This window comes from Pinus tabuliformis, chromosome 5_1, assembly GCF_031772625.1.
Source record: "Pinus tabuliformis cultivar Carrire ecotype Pingquan chromosome 5_1, CPIR1, whole genome shotgun sequence".
Lineage (NCBI taxonomy): Eukaryota > Viridiplantae > Streptophyta > Pinopsida > Pinales > Pinaceae > Pinus > Pinus tabuliformis.
The window spans coordinates 209,585,096-209,609,853 of record NC_142305.1 but is presented as its reverse complement, the minus strand read 5'-3'; the positions used below and the strand labels follow the sequence as shown (position 1 = coordinate 209,609,853).

The following is a 24,758-nucleotide window of genomic DNA, read 5'->3' as shown; positions in this document are numbered from 1 at the left end:
CTGATGTAGGTTGTATCTCTTCATTTTGTTGGATAATATAAAAGGAAGGACTGGTTGTTTCTTCGTGGATGTAGCCCAAATTGGGTGAACCATGTATATCTGTGTCTCTCTTGTTTTATGTGTTTTCTGTGTTTATATTTTTGAAATATATTTTATGTGTTCCAATGCCCTGTAATATATAATTTTCTAACAAAACTGTAGTCATCGAAGAGGTAAGCGTGTGTGTTGGGTGGTTTTGACACATCTTTCTGCCCACAGGAAATACCTTCTCTCTCGTGTGCAAGATTATCAAGTTTTTGTATTTTCTATTGCACACTAATTTTTGTTCTGTTTTAATTGCTTGTATCTTTTTGGTTGCAGGTTGGGTGCGCCTATGGTGGCTTCACTGGAAATTTCATTTCACATAACCCCGACTGCTTAGCGTAGGAGTAGGATTAATGTTTTCTTTCTTTCTTTTCTTTGCTTTATAATTTTCATATTTGTTTGCTTGCTGACTTGGTTTGGTTTGGTTGCTTTTCTTACTTGATTTGCTTTCTCTTTACTTCTGTTTTTTGGCTTTTTTCTTTCTTTGCTTGTTTGTATCTGTAGGTTAGCCTAACACGAAACCATGTTTAGCTATCGAGACAAGCCCAAGAAAATCTAAGAGGACTTATACAACTATCAACATCTGGTTATCTGTTGTCCTCTCTCTTTATTAAGAGCTTGTTGTCTTCAGTTTATGATACCCTGATGGACAATACGTTCTGTTCAGAGTGAGTCTTGGTGAAAACACAACGCTTGCACTGTTAACTAGTACTGCCTACTCTATTCGGTCTTTTGGGTTAACCCTTGTTAGCTCAGTCAAGTAGAGTAAGGTTAGGGAGAAAACCTTAACAAGTATGTCAAAGGTATATATAACATACTTCTATGAAGGAACAACCTCTTCTTCTCTCAATAAGTCGGGATCCCTCTTCTTCCTCTGAAACAAATAAGTGCCTATGCACAGTTCTTTGAAAAAATGAAAAAAATGAAAAATGAATAAGGTGAAAGAAGAGAAAGGCTTCCTACACAGAGAGGTGATGCAAGTAACTTTGCTAGGGTACTGACCAGGCTCGATAGCAGCGGAGTGACGCTTGTGTTCCTTCTTGACTCCACCAGGGTACTGTCCAGGTTTGCTGGCAGCAGAGCAACACCAGAGATGAAACTTAAACTCTGACATTTATATTACTTGTTCATAAATATACCCCTCATCCTCAATCGAAACAACTAAGTTGAATTGGCTTGGAATTTGTTCTGACTAATCAAGAGAATGGTAGGGACTACATCTTTCACACAAGCTAGTGCGAAAGTCATCACGATCAAAGAATTGAACAATACTTCTCGAAGCCTTAGACTCACTTTTCATGAAACAAGGTCCATATAGAGAGTTGGAATTCTACCAATGTGTTGCCCATGTTGTAGCAGCTACAACCACCCTCTAAACTTTTGGCTCACATGAAAATTTTGGAGCCTACCTTGGATCCTGTGATCGATCGATCCTTGGTCACTTGTTGGTAAGCTAATGATCTCAAGCTCCCCTCCTTTTTCTTAAGAGTTGTACATGTTATCATCTTTATGCAACATGTGTCATATTTGGGCATAGGGATTGTTGTTTGTCATGCAAAGGGGATGTTGTTTTGCTTCAAGGGAAGAATGCGTGCGTGAGTTGTTATCATCACATAGACATGTTTCACACTCACTTCACACACTCTTGTCATGAAGGTTGTTGCATCAAGCAGAGTATGTTTTATACATTCTAGATGGTCTACGTTGTATCACTAAGTGTTCGTGTGTGATCATAGTCAAGTCCTATCATTGTTTACATCTGTGTCACTGATATCACAATTAGAATTTTCCCAAGAAACCTAGCCTCATCTATCTTCCCAGAACTGCGCACTTTGCTTCTGCAACCCTCAAGCTTTCTCCATTGCTTGCTAGAAATGCGCAGTGCGGAGAGACCATAGCCTCCCTTGGCATCCAAAAATGCATAGTGGTTTCCTCTAGTGTCCTTCCCCGAGCCGTAACCCACTGTCTTAAGAAACTACTTAGTATTCTCCCTCAACTACTTAGTCTACCTTGCAACCCAAAATTGCACAGATGTGTCCTCCCAGAACCCATTGCGCAGCAGTGTCTTGCATCCAGAAACTGCTCAATATTGCCTTTGAGCTGCCCAGGTTTCACTGCACTCGGAAACTATGCAGAGGTGTCCTCCCAGAACCCCATCCCACAGTAGTGTTGTGTGCCTCAAAAATACGCAGTTGTCCAAGCTTCCCTATCTATCTTGCATGCAGAAACTCTGCAGATGGGCCTCCCACGGCCTCATCCCAGCAGGAGTCACTGCCCTCTGAAACTACATTGATTTATCTCTTAGTGACTATAAGAAAAGGTGACATGCTAAGATCACCCCCAAGGAGTTGAGGAGATGGACTAAGAGACCAAGTGATGGAAAAATATCAGGACCACGTGCAAACTCCATCAGATAAATGATCATCTTGAGGGTAAGTATGGTAAGTAAAGAACACCTTTTGAAGTACACCTCTTAGTTGAGTTTGCAGGACTACTTGTCATTGTCATATCATCTTGTCTTCAATAACATGCATGTGTGCAAATACAAAAAAGTCATTTCATGTATTTCCTCTACATTTCTTACTTCATTTTTTCTTGTTTGACCAACTATTGTCTTCAGCATGTTGATTGGTATGTCATGCTTACGACCTTGTTCTGGTGATGTTGAAGGTTTGTGTTTGTGTGTATGAGTTGTGTCCACTATGTAAACATCAATCACACTCACACACAAAGTTTTAAACAATGTCACACAAGTGTCATCATGGTCATTCAATGCTCTATCTCAAGTGTCTCACTTGTCCCTCTCAACCTTTAGATAGTCACACTAAGAAATGTTGTCTTGTTGGTTTGAGGTGTCTTGTCAAATCAATCTCTTTGACATTTTGAGGTATGGCTCTGCAACATGGACCATCGGAGACCCGTATGAACGGGGTTTACAGGCCGGAAACGGCCCTGTAGCCCCCCCGACCCCGTTTTCCCTTCGCTATTACCTTAGTTTCTCTGTGCCGAGGTATTACCCCACTGTCTCCCTGCTCGGTCCTCCTTTCCATTAACCCTGCACCTCGTTTTTTACCCTCTTTGGTTTTTACCTTGTCACGGGTTTTTACTCTCTCGACCGACGCTAGGGTTACTTCAGCCTTGCCGACCACTAACGACAGGGATCCTGCCTGCGCGACCTGGCTGAGCACCTAACTCCTCCAGCTTGTTTTCAACCCTAACGGATTTCCCTTACGGTCGGTGCCGATCCTGGGCGGTTTCCTGGATTCGAGGTCGTTCCAAGCAGCTGGCGACATGGACATTGACGAGGTGGACTATTCGGACTCCCCGCTGGCTGAAAGCTCCATCTGGCGCTCCACGTTCTCGACTTCTGGAGGTATGTACAGTGAAAATTTCTCTGCCAGCTTTGAGGACCCATCTCTGTCGACCGATCCGTCTATTCCCACCTCTCTGCTCCCTGGCGAACCCTCCTCCTGGACCACTTTTTCTGCTCCATCCCCGGCTACCCTCGGATTCCTTGCAGACTGCTTACATTCCTCCCCTACTGTCGTCGGTCCTTCTCTTCAGCCGGGTCTCCCTGTCAACCCCCCCTGCCCTCTGACCCTCTGGAGACTCCCGCTCCCACTGATCCAATCCCTCCCCCTCCCCCTCCGGCCTCATCTGGAAGCTACCACGCTATCCCACCTCTCCCGGAGGCTTCCCCCCCCCCCCGAGCTCCCCACAGGCAGTGCCCAGGGCTCCTGAAAACCCTAGACGCATGTCCTCCCGCCCCCTGAAGAAACAACGCTGTTTTAAATCTAGATCTGAGGACGTCATCCTTAGACTTGAAGAAGACATCCAGTGGGGAGACGCTATGGATCTAGCGGACAGAGTTCTTGTGGGCCGCATTCGGGGCAGACACATCTCAGCGGAAAAACTGAAGATATGGGCCACGGAGATATGGGGCCAATATCTGGCGGAAATCCCCTCTGTCCAGACATTCGTGCGAGGCTGGTTCGCACTGAGATTTGCAAGGGCGGACCACACGAGCTGGGTATTGTCTTCGTTCTGGCATTTTGAAAAAGCTCCGGTACTCCTCAAACGTTGGACGCCCCTCTTCGACCCGGAGTCGGAACAGATTGGGATCGGGCCAGTATGGGTCAGACTCCCGGGCCTGCCTCTACAGTATTGGTCCGAGGACATCTTCAGAAGAATAGGGAACTCACTGGGTACTTTCATGGAGTCAGATAAGTCTTATATTCAGACGGGGATGATGGCATACGCCAGGGTTCTTGTCCATCTTGATACCAGAGGGGGTTTGCCTGAACACATCACCATCCAGTGGAAATCCTCCTCAAGGAAGCAGAAACTCGACTACGAAGGAATCCCTTATCGCTGCAGAAGATGCCATCAAGTGGGACACCTCTACAAAGACTGCCCTCTCCTCCAAAAAGCACAGCAGATCCCCATTACACAAGAACAACCCGCTACTGAGGGACTACCTGACCCTCCGGCAGTGGCGGTTCCCAGAACGGAGCATAATATAACCTCTGATACGGTGGAAGCGCCGCCTGCACCTCGGCAAAGGAAGCAAGGAACGATCCCGATCCGGCCTCCATCTCCTCCTATGACGCGTTCAAAGGCTGCAAAAGGAGCTGTTTTCTCTTCGGGTACGTCTTTTCCTTTAAATGTCTCTGCTTCGCTTCTTAATTCTTTGAGTTTATCTCTCCCCTTCCCCTTGCCCCACCCGATCAAGATCCCCCCCCCTCTTCCCCCTCTGCCCTTGATCTGGTCAAGGTCTCTCGCCCGCCTCATCCCCCTTCTCGCTCTCACTATACGACCTGCCCCATCCCACAACCCTCGGGCTTACCTACCCCCAGTTCCCTCCCCTCCATCCCCCCCCTCTCCTTCCCCTCGCCCTCCCCCTCGGTAAACTCTACACCGAGGTACTCCACCCGCTCGATCACCAAGCAGTTTGAAGCGGACGCCATTGGGCTGTCTGCGGAGCCTCTCATCCTATCGCCCAAGCAAGGAAGAGGCAGACCTCCCTCCATCAACAAGGCTAAGATTCAAGCCGGGGTCGATGTCATCCAGGGCAAACAGCACACCATCGATAGGGTTCTTAGAGCAAAGGACACCCTCCCCCACCCCCCTCCATGAAGATTTTATCTTTCAACTGTAGAGGGCTGGCCAGCCCAGAGAAAAAACTGGCCCTGAAGTGACTCTTTTTCTCAGAACCGGTTGATATTATATTTCTACAAGAAACTCTATGCAAAGCAGACTCGGTCACATATTTCCTCGGCTCTTGGATGCCAGGATGGTCTTTCCACGCCTTAGATGTCTCTGGGCGATCTGGGGGCATAGCTATTGGTTTCAAGACCAGCTCCATCAATCTGAAGAATATCTGGGGCGGAGTTGGTTTCTTGGGGGCAGACATATACTCCATGGATCTGGAGGAGGATCTAAGAATTATAAATGTCTATGGACCTTGCCTCAACAGGGAACATTTCTGGAGAAAGCTCTTCAATTCCCCTCTCCTCCTAGCCGAGAATACAATTATAGGGGGAGATCTGAACTTCTCAAAGGGCCACGCTGAATCTTGGGGACATATGGCGCAGATCGACCCGCTCTCGGATTTTTTCGAGCAGCTGCTTGAGGACCATCACTGGATAGACATTCCCTCGGCAAAGATCCAACACACATGGAAGAATAATCGAACTGGTGATCATAACCTTGCCAGGAGGCTGGACCGCTTTATTATCAAGGAGGACTTCCACTGTAATCATCCCAGATCCAGGCAATGGGTTGGAAGTGGAGGGATATCGGACCACAGACCGATATACCTTGAAGTTGGAGCAAGGCAACAGAAACACAAGGCCCCTTTCAAGTTTAATTCCACATGGCTCCGGGACCCCTCCTATATTAATCTAATATCAGACTATTGGAAATCACATCCTTTCCCTGAAGGAGCAGACCCGGTTCCCTGCTTCGTAAGGAACCTCTCTGAAATCAAGGTGCTATCCAGGAAATGGGCGCACCAGAAGAGGCAACAAGATGACCAAACGATCTCCCTTGCAGAGCAAGCGATTGCAGACCTAGAATCCCACTCGGAGGGAACCTATATCTCCCCGGAGCAAAAAGCCAGGTATGAAGGCCTTATCAATCAGAGAACACAAGTCCTAAGAGATCGTGAGGCAAGCTGGAGATTAAGAAGTAGAGCAATCTGGCTCAAGGAAGGGGATGAGAATACAAAGTTTTTTCACCGGTTCGCGAATGGACGGAAAGCGATCAACACCATCTGGGAGCTGCAAAATGAACATGGCCAACAGGTCCACACATCCAGAGAACTTGCATTCCTAGCCTCCTCACACTTCAGAAACATATATAAGGCCCCGAGAGAAGCAAGTCTGCTAGAGATCATGAGAGTAGCCGAGCTCTTCCCCAGATTTGTGGATGAAGAGGAAGCAGCTGAGCTCACTAAAGAAATTACAATGGGGGAGCTGGAAGCCACCATGCGGGGGTTCCAAAGGGACAAAAGCCCGGGACCTGATGGCTGGTCCATAGAGTTCTATCTAGCTTTCTTCGAGCTATTAGGCCAGGACCTCCTCAAAGTGATCAATCATTGCAGCCTCTCTGGCAACATCCCCTCGGCCATCAAAGCCACATTCATTGCCCTCATTCCTAAAACCGACAAGCCTGTCTCTTACAATGATTTTAGGCCAATCTCGCTCTGCAACTGCCTCTACAAGATCATGGCCAAAATCCTTGCGAACAGACTCAAACCCATCCTTTCTGCCCATATATCCCCTGAACAATTTGCTTTTCTCCATCGCCGCCAAATCCATGAAGCTATAGGTACTGCTCAGGAACTTCTCCACTCGATGCATAGCAAGCACTTGAAAGGAATGATCCTTAAGGTAGACCTCTCCAAAGCTTTCGATAGGGTAAACTTGCTCTACATTCGTATGCTTCTCACCCATCTGGGGTTTCCCTACATGTTTATCAAATGGATTATGAGCTGTATATCTGATGTGTCGTACAGTGTCCTTCTAAATGGGGCCCCTACTCCTTTCTTCACAGCTGAAAGAGGTCTACGGCAAGGGTGTCCACTATCTCCTTTACTTTTTCTTCTCATCATGGAAGGGCTTAGCAGGTTGATCGCATCAGAACACAGGCGGGGAAGGATAAAAGGGATAAAAATCACTGAAAACTGCTCTCTCACTCACCTTCTGTTTGTGGATGATGTGCTCATCTTCTTAAATGGAAGCCTGGCCGATACCTCTGCCTTACATTTTGTCTTTGATCTATTTCAGAAGGCTACAGGTATGATTATAAATGTCCATAAATCCACTCTCACAGCAACTGGCTGCTCGGCCCATGAGATCATCTATACGAAAAATCGGTTCCCTTTCCATATACACCCGATGGAGGAAGGACTGAAATATCTTGGCTTCCGAGTGAAACACGGGGGATATAAAATTGCGGACTGGACCTGGCTTATTGCAAAGGTGGAGAAAAGATTACATGTGTGGTATAACAAATACCTCACCAGGGCTGGGAGACTCACCCTTATAAAAGCTGTTCTGGAAGCAACACCGGTATACTGGATGTCACTGGCTTGGATACCACGAGGAATCTTAAACAGACTTCAAAAGATATGCTGCAGTTTCCTTTGGAAGGGGAACAAACAGGGAAACCTCTTTGCCTGGGTCAAATGGGATACCATAGCAAGGCCTAAGAAGTGGGGAGGATGGGGCATAAAAAGACTGGATTTATTCGCAAAAGCCCTGGCAGCAAAACTAGGATGGCAACTCCTCACATCCAACAGCCTTTGGAAAAGGGTAGTAGTGGAGAAATATATCGCCCCGGAAAGTATTTTCAGTTGGATTCGCAGGGAACACAGGGACAACGGAAGACACTCAAACATATGGAAAGCGGTTCTCTCATCCCTCCCCCTCATCCGGGAAGGTTTAACTTGGAGAATACATCAGGGGAACGCAGTCCGCATAGGTGTAGACCCTTGGATTGGATGTGGCAATGCCCATCAACTCCCAGCACAGTTAACGGAATACCTTATGGACCAGGGTATCTCTCATATAGCACATATTGCAGACCAACAAAACTCCAGCTTTCTCCAACAGGCCTGGAAGACAGCTCTAGATCTTCACATCCCGGAACAGTGGTGGCAAGAATGGGAGAACTACACAGATGCCCTTACTCAAGCACACATTAGGATCTCGGATGAGGAAGATGAGATAGTATGGGCACTTGCAAAAAATGGTTCATACACTCCTAAGGAAGGGTACCAACAGCTTATGCAACAATTTCAGCCTGAAAATGCACAACAGTGGTGGAAGGCTATTTGGCACCTCAAAGCAGCCCCCAGAACGCGCATGCTTATGTGGACCATCCTCTTCAACAAAATTATCACAGGCTCAAATCTGAAAAAAAAGGTCATTCCATGGACCTTTCTGGTGCCACTTATGTAGGTGCAATGAGGAAGACACTGAACACCTATTTCTGACCTGCCCTGTTGTCATTGAGCAATGGACCCATCTCACCTCCCATCTCCCCTCCCCCAACAGATGGCAAGGACAGACAATCATCGAAGCCTGGCTGCATTGGCTGGAGCACCACTCGGGCAAAGAAAGAAACATCCCCCTCCTCATGAGCTGGGCTATCTGGATGGTGAGAAATCGTGCAATATTTGACCATAAAACTCCATCCTGGCCATCCATCAGAGCACACATCTTGGCAGATTATGCTCTCCTCCCTGATGATCCCCCTCCTACCCCTCCTCGAACTATTACCCCCGAACACATCGACAAATCTTACCCCTGGGCCTATTTTGATGGCTCAGCACAAGCAGATGGCTGTGGGGGGGGCGCCCTCCTCTTCCTTCGGGAAGCACACTGCTTCAAATTACAAATATACCTGGGAAGGGGCACAAACAATTATGCCGAGCTATCCACAGCCAAATTCCTGATCCAATTTGCACTTGAGAATCATTGCACAAAATTACAATTATTTGGAGACTCACAACTTGTTTGCAACTGGCTCAACAGAAAATCTAACTGCAATGTTTATTCTTTGAGACATATTCTGGATGAGACACATAGGCTAACAACAGCTTTTGAAAAATTTGATTGTTATCACATTTACAGGGAGCGCAACTCAAGGGCAGACCATCTATCCAAGCAAGCAGCGCAAAGGCAAGAGGAAGACTGGTTAATAGAGGAAGAAGTGGATGGAACCTACCATCGTCATTATCATAGGCCTTTTGTAGATCCACGAGCTCAAAGAGATAATCAGATTTGAAGTTGGCTCCATCCTATTCACACAGGTTTTTTGCATTCGGTTTTGAAGTTGCTGCAAACTCGGATTTTTTATATATTACAGACTTACTATCCGGTCGCCACAGGCCGGCTTATGCTAGTTTTTTATATATGGTTCATACTCTAAAGTCTCCCTGCATGGAGCACTATAACAAAGTATATCACTGGTATTTTATGATACAACAACTATATGAGTCCAGAAAACTCCCTGCGTGGAGGTAAATGGTTTTTTTGTAGTGCTGAATGTACATGGTCGAAAAAACTGTGTTTAATTTTGCTACTGTTAAGAGAGGCAGTCAGCCTCACTATGCATATGTCTAAACATCTACAGAATGTAATTTCTTTTGACTAATGGAAATTACGACTTTTTCTACGGGAAAAAAAAGAGGTGTCTTGTCGTCAAGTCATATTGAGTGTGTGTTCGCAAGGTCACGTATACACGAGTTCACTTGCTCACACACTTGGCCATTGTTTCAAAAATTTGTCGATTGGAACACCCTCCATCAGCCGGACCTCCAATGAGCTACACTGCACAGTTTCAACCCTCATTGACCAAGAATTGTTTCCTAGAACTGCGCAGAGATTGAAGCTGCCCTCCAGGCAGTTTTCACTGCCCATTTATGGAATCAACCCAGCTGACTATCATCCAAAATAATGTATAAATTGCCCAAGATGCCATCTCAGTGCGCACTCCTAGAAAGCCTATCCATCAAGCCTCCCATTGGTAAACCATATAATTTTACTTGAGCAGTGACCCAGGGTTGCACTCATCTCTGAAAATGCGCAGAAGCTGTCCATCCTACCTACCTGAACTTCCTGAAGAAATTGTGCAAACATGAGGGATAAGTACCCGCTGCTGATCACTACACTATCCCAAGAAATTGTGCATTTTTTCTAGGCAATCCCCCTGTTGGCCTACCCTCCACTCCTCCTGAAAGCTGTGTAGTTTTCATTAACATTTCACCTGCTGCCGGACACTACGTTCAGCTTGAAAACTACGCAGTCATGTATTGCTTGACTACCTCACAAAACTGTGTAGTTCTGACTAATAGGCTTTGGTAGCCCGATTCCGGCCTCGTCTGGAAAACTACGTAGTTTTCATTGCCAGTGCTCCCTGCTGCCTACACTGCCTTCCTCAAAAAAATGTGCAATTTTTCCTCCCAACTGAGCCATATCCTGTAGATGTCACTACTATCATGAAATTCTCATCCCAGCCTCCTAGTGACCTTTGTGTTGTTTTTCCCAAAAGTGTCTCGGAGCCTCGCATCCCGACCTGACATGTGCTTTGTGTTGTTTCAGGGCCTTGTCCTCTCTCCCAGTCACCTGCACCCGGAAATGAAAGACAATGCATCATGTTAGAGTATGGGGTTTCTAGATTTGATCTTGTCTTTTCATGAGTGATTGCAAAAACATGTACATGGATGAGACATGGCACGACGATGAACGGGATGAACAAGGAGTGCATTCTAGAAGACTTATTCGTGGTTGGACAAACACATGAAGCATACCAAGTAGAAAGAGAAGGAGACACATGCACATGCATGAACCATCAAGCGAACACCAAGATCATTAAAGAATCCACACACTTTGTCATGCAGAGGTGAAGCTATGGTACACCATGAGCACACTCATCACTCAGCAGCACAACAGCTCGACATGAACAACACAACGATCATGTGCATACCAGTAGTATCATATCGAATTGTGTCATGAGTCGCCTCGGCCATATCACTACTTTGGGTCATACTTGTGTAATCAATGTAATGTAATGTTGAAGTCCAATAGAGCCACAGGTGAAGTTAAAGAGTCATATAAGTCGAACAGTCATGAGGGAAGTCGAAGAGTCACAAGGGCCAGTTTCACCCTTGGCTATATAAACCCCTCATTTGTACATGCAAAGGACTTTTCACCTTGCCTCCTTTCACATAGCCTTGAGAGTCTGCAGTCTTTTCTTTGAGGAGCGAGCAGTGGCTCCAATGCTCCACTATTGGGGCTAGTGATGTATGGTGTACGAATGTGTCTTGGAACTTTTGATTAGTTCAAAAGCCTATCACAGGCCAGCATGTTTTCACACATGTATTGTATTCATTTGTAAGACTATTCTTTAGACGCTTGTAATGCATGTTGCTTTAACTTTTACTAAGATAATTGAACTATTTAGGTTGTTTTAGTGCATATGTTGTTGGAAATGTGTTGTATCTGTTGGTATTGTTCTCTTGTCCCTGTGGGCTACTCTGCCAAACACTAGACATACTCATTCTTGTAAACTTGTTATAACGACCGTCACACTCATGTGGACTACTTCGTTGGGTGTTGTACGTGTTATATGTCCACCTTTGTACATGTGACTGCCGCATTCGTGTGGACTACTCCACCCGAAGATAATCATGTTTTGTGGTGTGTCTCTACTTGAGTTGAGACTACTCCCTTTCAACTTGAGACTCACTCTCACCCTCCCCCTCTATAGTGAAAGAAATCTAACACAAGTGACACTAATCACTCACCATGCACACAAACCTCGTTGTTGTAAGATCAATTATATCACTCTTATGTGCTGAAAAGCAAGAGCTAAGGCATATTTTAAGATAATGGAAGCCAAGCCATTGTACCAGATGGGACTCCTACACCAAACGATGTGAGGTCTAGTTGAGATTTCATACTGGGGAGATCCCCTGAATGTTGGCAAGTCCAACACCGTCAACAAGATGTAAAACACAACTGTTTTAGAACAAGGAAGCAACTTTCACATGCTTAATACACTCAACCACCTAAAAAATAGCATCAAAGATGATTGTTTAAACTTGAGACCCCAATTCCAATCCCAATAAGCTAATCCTACCTTGAGACCATCCAGGACTAGGAAGAGGCAAAACATGCATAACATTATGCCATGCAAATGACAGAACCCAAGAAGCACCTTGTCAACACAACAACAAAGAAGCAAAGAAATATTTTGAGCAAACAATACCTTGTTAGTCTCGGACCAACCAACTACACCATGACAGTGATGAGTGTGACACAATATTAGCTCCCTTAACTTTCTCAACTCCTCTTGACAACATTGGTTTACTACATTGGTTCAAAAAATAGTTATCAACCGATCCATCTGCTATTCCAGCCTCATAATTGTTTAGAAGAGTTACTACCCACTTCAAACGTATTTTCCTTTGCCACAGAATCCATTTGCATGGTTTAAAGGCCTCAATAATTTTGATCTGAAAGATTCAAGGCTTACCTCTAAAAGGTTGTTTTCTCCATTAGTGTATAAAGCACTTTTGAATTCCTTAAGACATATGAAAATGTAATTATTTTTAAACTATTTTCCTTGGAGATAATAGATATTTACAAGTCAAATGGTTTCTTTAATCTTGACCATTCTAAATTATGTAACAACTCTTCTCTCTCTTCTATGCCACTCTATCCAAATTTCAAACGTACCTATCATTTAAGGAAATAAGGTAGTTTACAATCATGAAAAACAACATTTGAGAAAATAAGATAGTTTACAATCATGTATAGAATCACATTAAAGAATTGTGCCAAACCTCGGTAGTTGCACTATCGTCCACCCATGTCCTTGTAATTGTTGTAACTCGGAGCTTCATTTGGCCATCAAAATGTTGGTAAATGCATACAAAATTATTGCAACATCATGATGATTTTTTTCCATAATTATTTTATTTGACACAGCCAAAGATGCGCAACTGAAAAAAAGCAATTTAAATGAACAAAAACAATGTATTGTGTTAGAAACAAAATAAATAGTTGTTGATTGGCAACCTGTAATGTTGACCTAGAACATTCACTTGGTGAAACATTGAATAAAAAGTTTCTGGTTGGAAACCTGTAATGCTGAGCTAGAACGTTCACTTGGTGCAACATCGAAAATATCATCAAGGAAGTATTTTATTAAGTCCACACATCTATTGGCATTATGATACTGGTGTTGTCCTTGATGGCAACTCACTTAGAGGTATGATACAGGTGTTGTCCTTGATGGCAACTCACTCAGATGACAGATCATAGTGCAGCAGGTCAAGAGCAAGGAATTAATGATCAGAGAGAGGTATACGCAGGTTAATCTTTATGGAAGTGCGTATACACATGGGTTAGCAGAACAAAAGGCGCGTATGCGTATACACGCACTTTCACGCAAGAAAAGGTGCGTACGTGTTGGAGAACTAAGTTTTGGTCCGTGGTATTTGGTCCATGGTATTTCGGTATTTGGTCCGAGGTATTGACCCCAAGTATTGGGTCCAAGGTATTGGTTCTACGTGGTTTTGGACCATGGTATTGAGAGAGGCCTAAACCTATATAAGGAGAAGATCATTAGGCCAAGATGTGCAAGTGAGCAAGGATTGAATATCTGATGAAGTGTGAGATCTAGTATGTTGGTTATGGGTTTGTGATGCTTTGCTTGATCTGAACCAAGGAAGCACCTATGCGGTTGATGATGGATGATGGATCAGGATCATAAGGCTTGGAATGTATTATCATTATGTGGTTTGATCATGGATAGACTAGATCTGAATTATTGACGCATGTTTTATTGTATGAATGTTATGATCTGGGTATGATTGATGTCTGGAACAACTGCAAAGTTATGAGTAAATATTTGCAGATCTGTACGCGGGTTGGCTTTGGTAAAAGTGCATATGTACACTGGTTTGGTTCATCATAGTAGCGTATACATTATGAGATATGATATTTAAAGTTGCAGTTGGATCTGGTTATTGTTGCAGAGTTCTGTGTTCTACTCTGTGTTCTGGTGACTATGTTTTGTTGACAGGGTTTCAGTGATTCAATGTTGGTTGATTCAGAAATGAATGATGCAAGTGTAGTTGATGGTTGTATTATAGTGGTGATTGATTTTGTGCTTCATTGTTGTTGATGGGTCCAGTATGAAAATTGGATGAAATGTGGCCTTCAGATTATGATGTTGTGCTTTAGGAGTATCCATTATGAAAATTTATGAAACGTGGTCCCTGGAGGAAGAAAGAAGATTGTAGCCTTTTGTAGGCCAGCGCCTATGTACTGGTAAACATATCAGTCAGTACAAGATCCAGGGGGTTGGAGCTCCCTTCCAGTAGTAGCTGGAAAACGAGTGAAGGTTGGAGCCTTCAGTAGGTCGGCGCCTACGTACTAGTAAATGGATCGGCTAGTATAAGAGCTAAGGGGGTTGTAGCTCCCTTACAGGAGAAGCTGGAGAATGAGAGAAGGTTGTAGCCTTCTATAGGTAGAAGCCCGCGTACTGGTATAAGACTGCACCAGTACATAAATATTGTAAAAAGAAGTTTCTTATTAAAGGAAGATAGAGATGAATTGCAGCAGGTGGTTTTCACCCACATTGGGTTTCCACCTTACATCATGGTGTTCATGTGTGCTTCTTATGTGTGATGATCTGTTCTGTTTTACTACACCTGTTTACTGTTCATGAAGTTCTGATGCACTGATTAAAGATCAACATTTAATGGATTAACTAAATCATAAGTTTACTGGATATACGCTAGTTGCTTTAGACATAGTTGCATGTACACGCGGGTTCCCTTAACTAAAGTAGCTTATATGAATCTAAGTATGGAAATGAAAAATTTATTGATTTGCTAATATTGATTCACCCCCCGCACCCCCCCCCCCCCCAGTATTATTTCCAACAATTGGTATCAGAGCAGGTCCTTTGGTAGAAGCTTGATCGCTTGAAGGAGATCTATAGAACAATGGGAAAGAAAGCATGTCAAAAGAAGAAGACAACTCAAAGAAACAATGATAGCCTGCCATTGAGTGGAAGCAAGTATTCAGATTCTAAATCACCTCATATTGAAGATGAACAAGCAAATGAAGCATCAGATAAAATCATAGATCAACAAGATCTATTTAGCAAAAGAGAGAGTGCCCTCAAAGAAGAAATTATTAGCTTAAAAGCTCAGCTGGAATGTGCCTTCAGAGTTCGTCAAATGCTACAGGAGTTTAATGAAGAACAAGAAAAAGAGATTCTCAAACTAAGGAAACAAGTGGAAGAAGGAAGAAAGTTTGAAGAAATTTTGAAGAAGCAATATCTAGAAAAGGAAGAACAAGATCAGGTTGAGGTAAATATCTTGAAAGGTAAATTAGAAGAAAAGGGTAAACTATTACGATTTCAAGACAATACTAAGATTTTGGATGATATTCTTAGTAGTCAAAGGTCTCCTGCTATCAAAAATGGTCTTGCTTTTCATGAATCTGTTGAAGGTGAATCTAGCTCACAGGGTGAGGCAAGGAATTCTAATGAGAAATCTGAAATGCTCAACAAGGAGATGAGAGGACAACCCCATCAACAACCAAGGAAAGAAATTCCTCAAAGAAAATATTTTTCTCCTAACTATGGAAGTGATGACGATTATTTCCTCCAATGAATAATGTTGAATGTTATGTATGTCATAATCTTGGACATGTTACAACCAGATGCAGAAGTAGAATGGTTCAAGACCATCACACAGAAAGATCATCACGTTCCAGGTACTTTAAGGGATATTGTTTTGCTTGCAATATGTTTGGTCACAAAGCCATTGACTGCTATAGGAGGAATATGAAACATATAAGATGTTATGCATGTAATAAGCTTGGACACATAGCAAAGGAATGCAGGAGAAGATTTTGGGCACCGTACCAAAAGGAGAAAACAACATCACAGTTGAAGATATGGAAGAAAAAGGAAGTACAACTAGAAATATGTGGCATAACAAAATATATAGACATCACAGACTCAGAATAAGCTGAAAGTGTGGAACATCAGTGTTCTAAATCTCATATGCAGGTCTCATGAAGAAAAGTCGCGTATATACACGAGTTAGATGTTGCACAGTTGTGTATATGATGTTTTGAAGAAAAGCAACAGTACAAAAGTCTGATATGGTTCAGTCACTTATCTGCTCTTTTTGATGATGGCATGGCACAAGTTCTAGGGGGAGCATATACTTCAAATAATGCATTTTTGGCATTATGGTTAGAAGTATTTGGTGATGATGCTTATGTGGCTAAATGATACATCTTGCTACTTATTATTGGTTGGTCAAGAGTATGATATTGTAGGTTACAGGCTGTTGATGATGATGATAAATGCTTATAGTGCAGATCATATGGTGTATGGCAGTTACTAGTGACTATCATGGTCTTGTTTAGACTTGAAATGTGCTCAGGGGAAGCATGGACAGATTGGTACATCTTGGCATGTACAAAGGGGGAGCTCAATCAGAGATTTCAGCAGATACTCAGGAGGAGTATGGACAACAGAATGTATATCAAGGAAGAGAATATCTTGGTCCGCCCTTTGCCCTTGATGTCAAAGGGGGAGAGTGACTTGGTGTGGTTTTTGCCATCAAGTCCAAAGGGGGAGATTGTTGGCATTATGATACAGGTGTTGTCCTTGATGGCAACTCACTCAGAGGTATGATACAGGTGTTGTCCTTGATGGCAACTCACTTTGATGAGTCATGACATATCATAGTGCAGCACGTCAAGAGCAAGGAATTAATGATCAGAGAGAGGTATACGCAGGTTAATCTTTATGGAAGTGTGTATACACATGATTTAGCAGAAAAAAGGCGCGTATGCGTATACACGCACTTTCCTGCAAGAAAAGGTGCGTACGTGTTGGAGAACTAAGTTTTGTTCTGTGGTATTTGGTCCATGGTATTTCGGTATTTGGTCCAAGGTATTGGTTCTACGTGGTTTTGGACCATGGTATTGAGAGAGGCCTAAACCTATATAAGGAAAAGATCATTAGGCCAAGATGTGCAAGTGAGCAAGGATTGAATATCTGATGAAGTGTGAGATCTAGTATGCTGGTTATGGGTTTGTGATGCGTTGCTTGATCTGAACCAAGGAAGCACTTATGCGGTTGATGATGGATGATGGATCGGGATCATAAGGCTTGGAATGTATTATCATTATGTGGTTTGATCATGGATAGACTAGATATGAATTATTGACGCATGTTTTATTGTATGAATGTTATGATCTGGGTATGACTGATGTCTGGAACAACTCCAAAGTTATGAAGAAATATTTTCAGATCTGTCCGCGGGTTGGCTTTGGTAAAAGCGCATATGTATGTCGGTTTGGTTCATCATAGTAGTGTATACATTATGAGATATGGTATTTAAAGTTGCAGTTGGATCTAGTTATTGTTGCAGAGTTCTGTGTTCTGCTCTATGTTTTGGTGACTATGTTTTTTTGACAGGGTTTTAGTGATTCAGTGTTGGGTGATTCAGAAATGAATGATGCAAGTGTAGTTGATGGTCGTATTACAGTGGTGATTTATTTTGTGCTTCATTGTTATTGATGGGTCCAGTATGAAAATTGGATGAAATGTGGCCTTCAAATTATGGTGTTGTGCTTCAGGAGTATCCAGTAAGAAAATTTATGAAACGTGGTCCCTGGAGGAAGAGAGAAGATCTTAGCCTTTTGTAGGCTAGCGCCTACGTACTGGTAAACATATCAATCAGTACAAGAGCCAGGGGGTTGGAGATCCCTTCTAGTAGTAGCTGGAAAACGAGTGAAGGTTGGAGCCTTCAGTAGGCCGGTGCCTACGTACTAGTAAATGGATCGGATAGTACAAGAGCTAAGGGAGTTGTAGCTCCCTTCCAGGAGAAGCTGGAGAATGAGAGAAGGTTGTAGCCTTTTGTGGGTAGAAGCCTGCGTACTGGTATAAGACTACACCAGTACATAAATATTGTAACAAGAAGTTTCATATTAAAGGAAGATAGAGACGAATTGCAGCAGGTGGTTTTCACCCACATTGGGTTTCCACCTTACATCATGGTGTTCATATGTGCTTCTTATGTGTGATGATCTATTCTGTTTTACTGCACCTGTTTATTGTTCATGAAGTTTTGATGCACTGATTAAAGATCAACATTTGATGGATTAATTGAATCATAAGTTTACTGGATATACGCTAATTGCTTTAGACACAGTTGCGTGTACACTCGGGTTCCATTAACTAAAGTAGCATATATGAATCTAAGTATGGAAATGAAAATGTTATTGATTTGCTAACACTGCTTCACCACACCCCCCCCCCCAACCACGCCCCCTCTCAGTATTATTTCCAACAACATCGTCCATGAAGTTGTATTGCCCTAACCAATCATAATGTCTGAGGAAGATAACCCTTTCTGAAAAATTATCCATGTAAATGGCATTATTAACTGATATATTATTTCAAAATAGTACTATATAGGTTAGGCTACTTTCTTAATGCTCTGTTAATTAAAACTACTTGCTTCAATAAAAGTGATATACTTAAAATATACTAAAAATGAAATCAGGGTTCTAATTCCAAAGACCTTCAAATGTTTGTTACAAGATAGGACAAGAGTATTTATTGGGACCCAAATTTAATGTATCTAAGAATTACCTGAGTGTATCATATATTTGAACATAGCTAAGTATCATACTAAACAAAAAATATTCTGAAACAACAAAAATAATATATCAATGATAGAAAGGCAAAAGTGAGCAAGGATAAACCTTTTCCAAAGATGAACAAGGTCCTATAATACCTTGAATATTTACATCCTTAGAAAAATTTACTTCAAAGGTGCCATTGCAATAAACATAGTATGTCAACTTTAATTTAGCACAAATTTTCTTACATGAAAAATCTTGTCAAATCATCAAATGCGAGTTGAGACACATTTTGAAAGGCATGTAGCAACTTCTGACAAATTAATACGTTTTAAAAATAAAAATGCAGTATGATTCCTGTCTTTTAATAAGAAAATTACACAATTTCCACTAAATAGATGGTAGATATCATAAAGTTCTCATTCAAACACAATATTTCAACATAATCAATGAGCAATTACAAAAAAGCGGAGAGATTTAAAGTAAGATGTGATTTTGTTAAAAAGAAGAAAAAAACTATATTAGCATACATAATGAGTCATGTCAAAAAATGCAAAAAATAATAATTATATATATATATATATATATATATATATATATATCTATATATATATCTATATCTATATCTATATCTATATCTATATCTATATCTATATCTATATCTATATATATATATATATATATATATATATATATATATATATATATATATATATATATATATATATATATATATATATATATATATATATATATATATATATTTATTTATTTATTTATTTATTTAGAGAGAGAGAGAGAGAGAGAGAGAGAGAGAGAGAGAGATTGTGTTAACAGAATAGCGCTAACACCTAGTATATATCACAAACTGAATAAAAGATATCATCAAGTTCTCATTCTGAGTCATTATAGCAAGTCTCCAACCCTTCAGACACATTCTTTCAACACGATCAATTATAACCAACACACAGGTGTGCCAGATTAAAAGCAATTAAAAAGTCGAAAACATTAGTATTAGCATACATAAAGACGTAAAAAAAAAATATAAAAACATACTATGAACAAAATAACAATGATACCTTGTGCTGATCACTGAACATTTCTTGGTTCAAATCATGTTAATGTGTTGATGTACTGTGAATGGATGACATTTGTAGATTTGGCTGGGATACGTACATCAAATATTATTAATTAAGGTGAGTCAACCTAGCAATTATCAAGTGTGTTCTCTACCACAAAGCTAATAGCACATTTGAATGCATGTCTTGCTATGCCAAAAGCGAGAGAAGCCTTGTCCCTCTCTTTCTCTTCTAACCTCAAAAGAATATTAAAGCTCATTAATTAGCTCCTACTTCACTACCCTCTCTTAGCTTAAGATTTAAATGCGGCACACTCTCTTTTGGGTGTCAAGCAAAACCAAACCAAATAGTAAAGTAGCATGAGCTCTCCATAAAAATGATGTTTTATTGCCACAACTACCAATAGGGAAAGTACCCTGTTACAACTCCATTCCTATAACTAGCTTTGAATCTAGCATCAAATCCCTTTTGATTAAGGTAGAAACTATAGGAATGGCCAACACCCATACTACAACGTGCTACATGAGCAAGTTCTGGGTACAAGTATGTTACAATACTACTTCATGAAAGTAAGTTGTAGCCTGCAATAAAAACTAAGGGAAAATTTATGGTTCAAGTGTGTCTTTGTAAAGGTGCAATAATCCTTTCTCCTAGTCATAATAACATGTGACACCTAGATAAATGGCACATGACGACTTGAAATCCTTACATTACTCCAACTTATCACAGGTGATATCAATCAAAGTTTCCAACATCAATAGCTTCCATTACTTTACCAAGCACATTATGGCACAATGTTTTGCTTCAAATCATATACCATTAGTGTTTACTACTCACATCTTACTATAAACCTAGGTAGATATCTCCTTATCCCTTAGGCAACAAGCCTTTTATGACACGCACACCTTCAATCATGGCAATAAACTCTGCAAGTTGTCAGGAGGATTATGATGCCATTAAAGCCAACAAGTTTGTACCAAATTTATATGATAAGGGAATGACTCAGAAGGCCAATCCAATTTTTATTGACACTGATGAATATAAAAATTGAGTACAAACCAATTATTGTAGCTTATTTTAATTCTATTGATAACAATTGAATATGGATCTTCCTTGGTCTAAATTCTCCTAGTAAATAATCTATGCTATCTTCAATGACTGCGAAAATAGGACAATGTTTCCACTAGTATTTAGTAAATTATGTACATGTATTCATGTTCCATTCTTATTGGATGAATGGATGCATCAGAGATAGGTTGAACGACATTGATTAGGATATGCTATAAACAATGTACATATTGTTACATCCCTGCCACTTTCTTACCTGAGCGTAAGTGTTAAGAGAGTTGTTAGCCCTGAAACTTGAACTGACTATTGTTGACACACTAAAGGTAATTGCAACTAAGGTCCATTACATTGATGCCTTCATAATGAGATGAACAGGGTGAATTAACTTGAACGATACTGACCATGTGATAGCCTTGGTATAATTTACAACTACCTCATTTGTTAGGCCCCTATACTACTAGTGTAACCCCTTATTGTTATTAGTACAACCCACTTATTATATTGATGTACCCATGTAGTGCCCATATTGTTACTATTGTGCCACATAGAAGCCCACTATTGTTACTGTTGTGCCCTACAATATTATTGTTATGTAGGCTTTGATTGTATTGGGACCACTTAGACTCCTATATATAGAAAGGAGCTATTTTCATTTGTATCATCCAAGAATTGTTCATTTATGTAATGTAAAGGAGGTTGCCCCCTCGAAGAGGCTGAATTCTAAGGCGTGGATCTCTCTTTTCTATCTTTTTGTGAGCTGGTTTCATAACATTTGGTATCAGAGCTTTGGATTCTAGGGTTTCGCTGCTCCAAATAGGTCATCGTGGCATTTTCGGTATAACTTTTTTTCTGTGACGTTTCAGAAGTCGCAAAAAAAACCCATTTGAGAAGAAATCGTGCTGAACCTTGGGTCCGAATTTCAGAGCTTTTCGCGCGATATTTGCGGAGATATGATCTGAGGAAGTTGGTCTTTTTGCAGACTCCTGAATTACATTCAAAACAGGTGACCTGGGGAAAATCGTCATAACTTTATCTCTGGGGATAAGATTGAAATTTCGTAAGAAGGTACAGAAAGAGGACGGACTGTAGTTTTTTGTGTGTGTGTTTCAGATTCAAAGGTTGAAACAGTGACACGTGGTACATCGTACAAGTTCGCTCTACTGAACCAGTCTAAAAGCAAGTCACTGTGGGAGATTGCACATAACTCTTCCTTGAAGAAACCAATTTAACTCTTCCTTGAAGAAACCAATTTGGCTCAGACTTGTGGCATTGGAAATAGGACGCAGAAGGCTACTACAGGTAGAAATTTCAGAACTTAAAGATCCGAAAGAACAGAGTTACAGCCGTTTCAAGGTCGAGCTCCTAAAATCAAGAAAAAGCAAGATGAGGAAGTTTGATGGCAAGGATCCGGTAAATTGGATACTTCAGATGGAGCAATATTTTGATCTACATGGTGTACAACTGTTACAAAAGGTATGTATTGCATCCTCATATTTAGAACCAGATCAATTTTTATGGTACAAAGGGCTTTGTTCTCGTAAACAACTTGTTACATGGTCAATTTTCACGGAGGAAATGATAGCACATTATGAGGATACAAAGACCAACACCTTCTTTAGAGCAACACCACAACAATTGGAAATAGTAAAAGGGCTTTGTGACATAGTGGAAAGCAAAATTATGGAAACCAGGAAGCGTAGCCCTCACAACTATAAAGATGGAAGTGTTGTTTCTCCTAGCCTTCCACAACCTACAAGGGTTACACCACAACAATTGGAAGAAAAAAGAGAAAAAGGGCTTTGTTACAATTGTGATAGCAAATGCACTAAAGGTCATAAGTGTGCTGAGAAGAAATTATTTTACATAGAATATGAAGAGGAGGAAGAAAAGGATCAAGAAACATCAAAAGAAGAAGATATACGTCAGGAACCCACCCCAGAGAAAGAAGAAATGAATCAGACCATATCTTGTAAAGCATTGGCAAGAATGACCACTCCTCAAACTCTCAAGATAGAAGGACATATCAAGAAGAAAAAGGTGCAAGAAGTGAAAGATCACATCAAGAAAGAAGAAATGAATCTAGCCATATCTTGTAATTCACTGGTCGAAATTACCACTCCTCAAACTATCAAGATAGAAGGACATATCAAGAAGAAAAATGTTCAAGAAGTGAAAGATCATATCGAGCGTCAAGAAATGAATCTGACCATATCTTGTAAAGGATTGGAAGAAATTACCACTCCTCAAACTCTAAAGATAGAAGGACATATCAAGAAGAAAAAGGTTCAAGCAGTGAAAGATCACATCGAGCATCAACAACAAGTTCTCCAACTTTTAAAGGATAACGCCACTTCGGCGCAACATCAAATGAAACAACAGGTAGATCAATATCATAGTGGAAAATGTTTTGATGTAGGCGATTGGGTATTTTTACGGCTACATCTAAAGCAAGCTATTTATGAGAAGGAAATGTTGGCAATACTACATGCACTTAAAAAATGGCGACCTTATCGAATGGGAAGACTCTTCAAGGATGAGGATGTGGAAGCATTGTTTTGTGCTATTTCTATTATCCATCTAGATTGGATAAACAAAGCAAGGGATAAATGGAAGAAGGACGAAGAAGTATGGCCATTTCTTCAAAAGTTGCAAAAGATCCCAATTCAAATAATATTGCCAGAAATTGAAGAAGAAGGAAAAATCATATTGGAACTTGGAGCAGTCATAGAAACAAGAACCCAACAGCTACGAAATCGATCAATTTCAGAGTATCTCATCAAGTGGAAGAACTTAACCGCAGAAGATTCCACATGGAAGGACAAGAATCTTATACAGAAGCATCAAGAACTACTCAAGCGTTGAGGACAACGCTTTTTGAAGGAGAGGGGCATGTTAGGCCCCTATACTACTAGTGTAACCCCTTATTGTTATTAGTACAACCCACTTATTATATTGATGTACCCATGTAGTGCCCATATTGTTACTATTGTGCCACATAGAAGCCCACTATTGTTACTGTTGTGCCCTACAATATTATTGTTATGTAGGCTTTGATTGTATTGGGACCACTTAGACTCCTATATATAGAAAGGAGCTATTTTCATTTGTATCATCCAAGAATTGTTCATTTATGTAATGTAAAGGAGGTTGCCCCCTCGAAGAGGCTGAATTCTAAGGCGTTGATCTTTCTTTTCTATCTTTTCTTGAGCTAGTTCCATAACATCATTTAACTCAAAAATGGTTCGTATTCATGGTTGTAAGTGTAAGAAGTTGGATGTGTAGCACTATTTAAACCTAGTAGGTTGAAAGTTTAGCTGATAGTTGAGTAATTGGTTGTTAATTCTCTAGATGATGGTTCGAGCTTCCATATTTAATAATTAGCAAACCACAAGTTTTCCATTCTAGCAAGTTCCACCAGACTTTATTATAACAGCCTAGCAGCAGCAATTGTTTGTTCTCTTGTGGGACAAGTCAATTCTCCATAGTTAGTTTTGGTGAATGATAGAATATTGGAAGAATAATACATGCAAGTACCAGGAACTGTGTCTATTATTGAAACTGATAATTATAGATGGTTACCTAGTGGTACCCTTCAACCAGCCCTAGTTTGTAGCAACTATAATCACCACAACAGATCAATTTAGCTAGAGTATGAGGAGGTTGTGGTCACAAAGAGAAAATGGCACAGGTTACACTGATAGATACATGAAACAACTCATAGCACTAGCTAGCGATACAACCCTGCTAGACCTTTAGGTCATGTTATACATGCAAGTACCAAGACCTGTGTCTATTATTGAAACTGATAATTATAGATGGTTAACTACTG

General features: G+C 41.1%; 1 protein-coding gene across 1 annotated transcript; it reads left to right on the top strand.

The window, feature by feature from the left end:
• Window positions 1-3,934: 3,934 nt before the first annotated feature.
• On the top strand, window positions 3,935-9,378 carry LOC149164128 (uncharacterized). Its single transcript, XM_089429378.1, has 3 exons — window positions 3,935-4,730; window positions 5,341-8,461; window positions 8,550-9,378. The coding sequence occupies exons 1-3, from the start codon at window positions 3,935-3,937 to the stop codon at window positions 9,376-9,378; spliced, it is 4,746 nt and encodes a 1,581-aa protein (XP_089285504.1).
• The last annotated feature ends 15,380 nt before the right edge of the window (window positions 9,379-24,758 follow it).

Bases quoted from the DNA above. Each gene is read 5' to 3' on its own strand.
- LOC149164128 (XM_089429378.1), top strand. From the start codon at position 3,935: ATGGATCTAGCGGACAGAGTTCTTGTGGGCCGCATTCGGGGCAGACAC. The intron at 4,731-5,340 runs GTACGTCTTTTC...TATGCAAAGCAG, and splicing joins AGGAGCTGTTTTCTCTTCGG to ACTCGGTCACATATTTCCTC. The intron at 8,462-8,549 runs GTGGACCATCCT...CCACTTATGTAG, and splicing joins CCCAGAACGCGCATGCTTAT to GTGCAATGAGGAAGACACTG.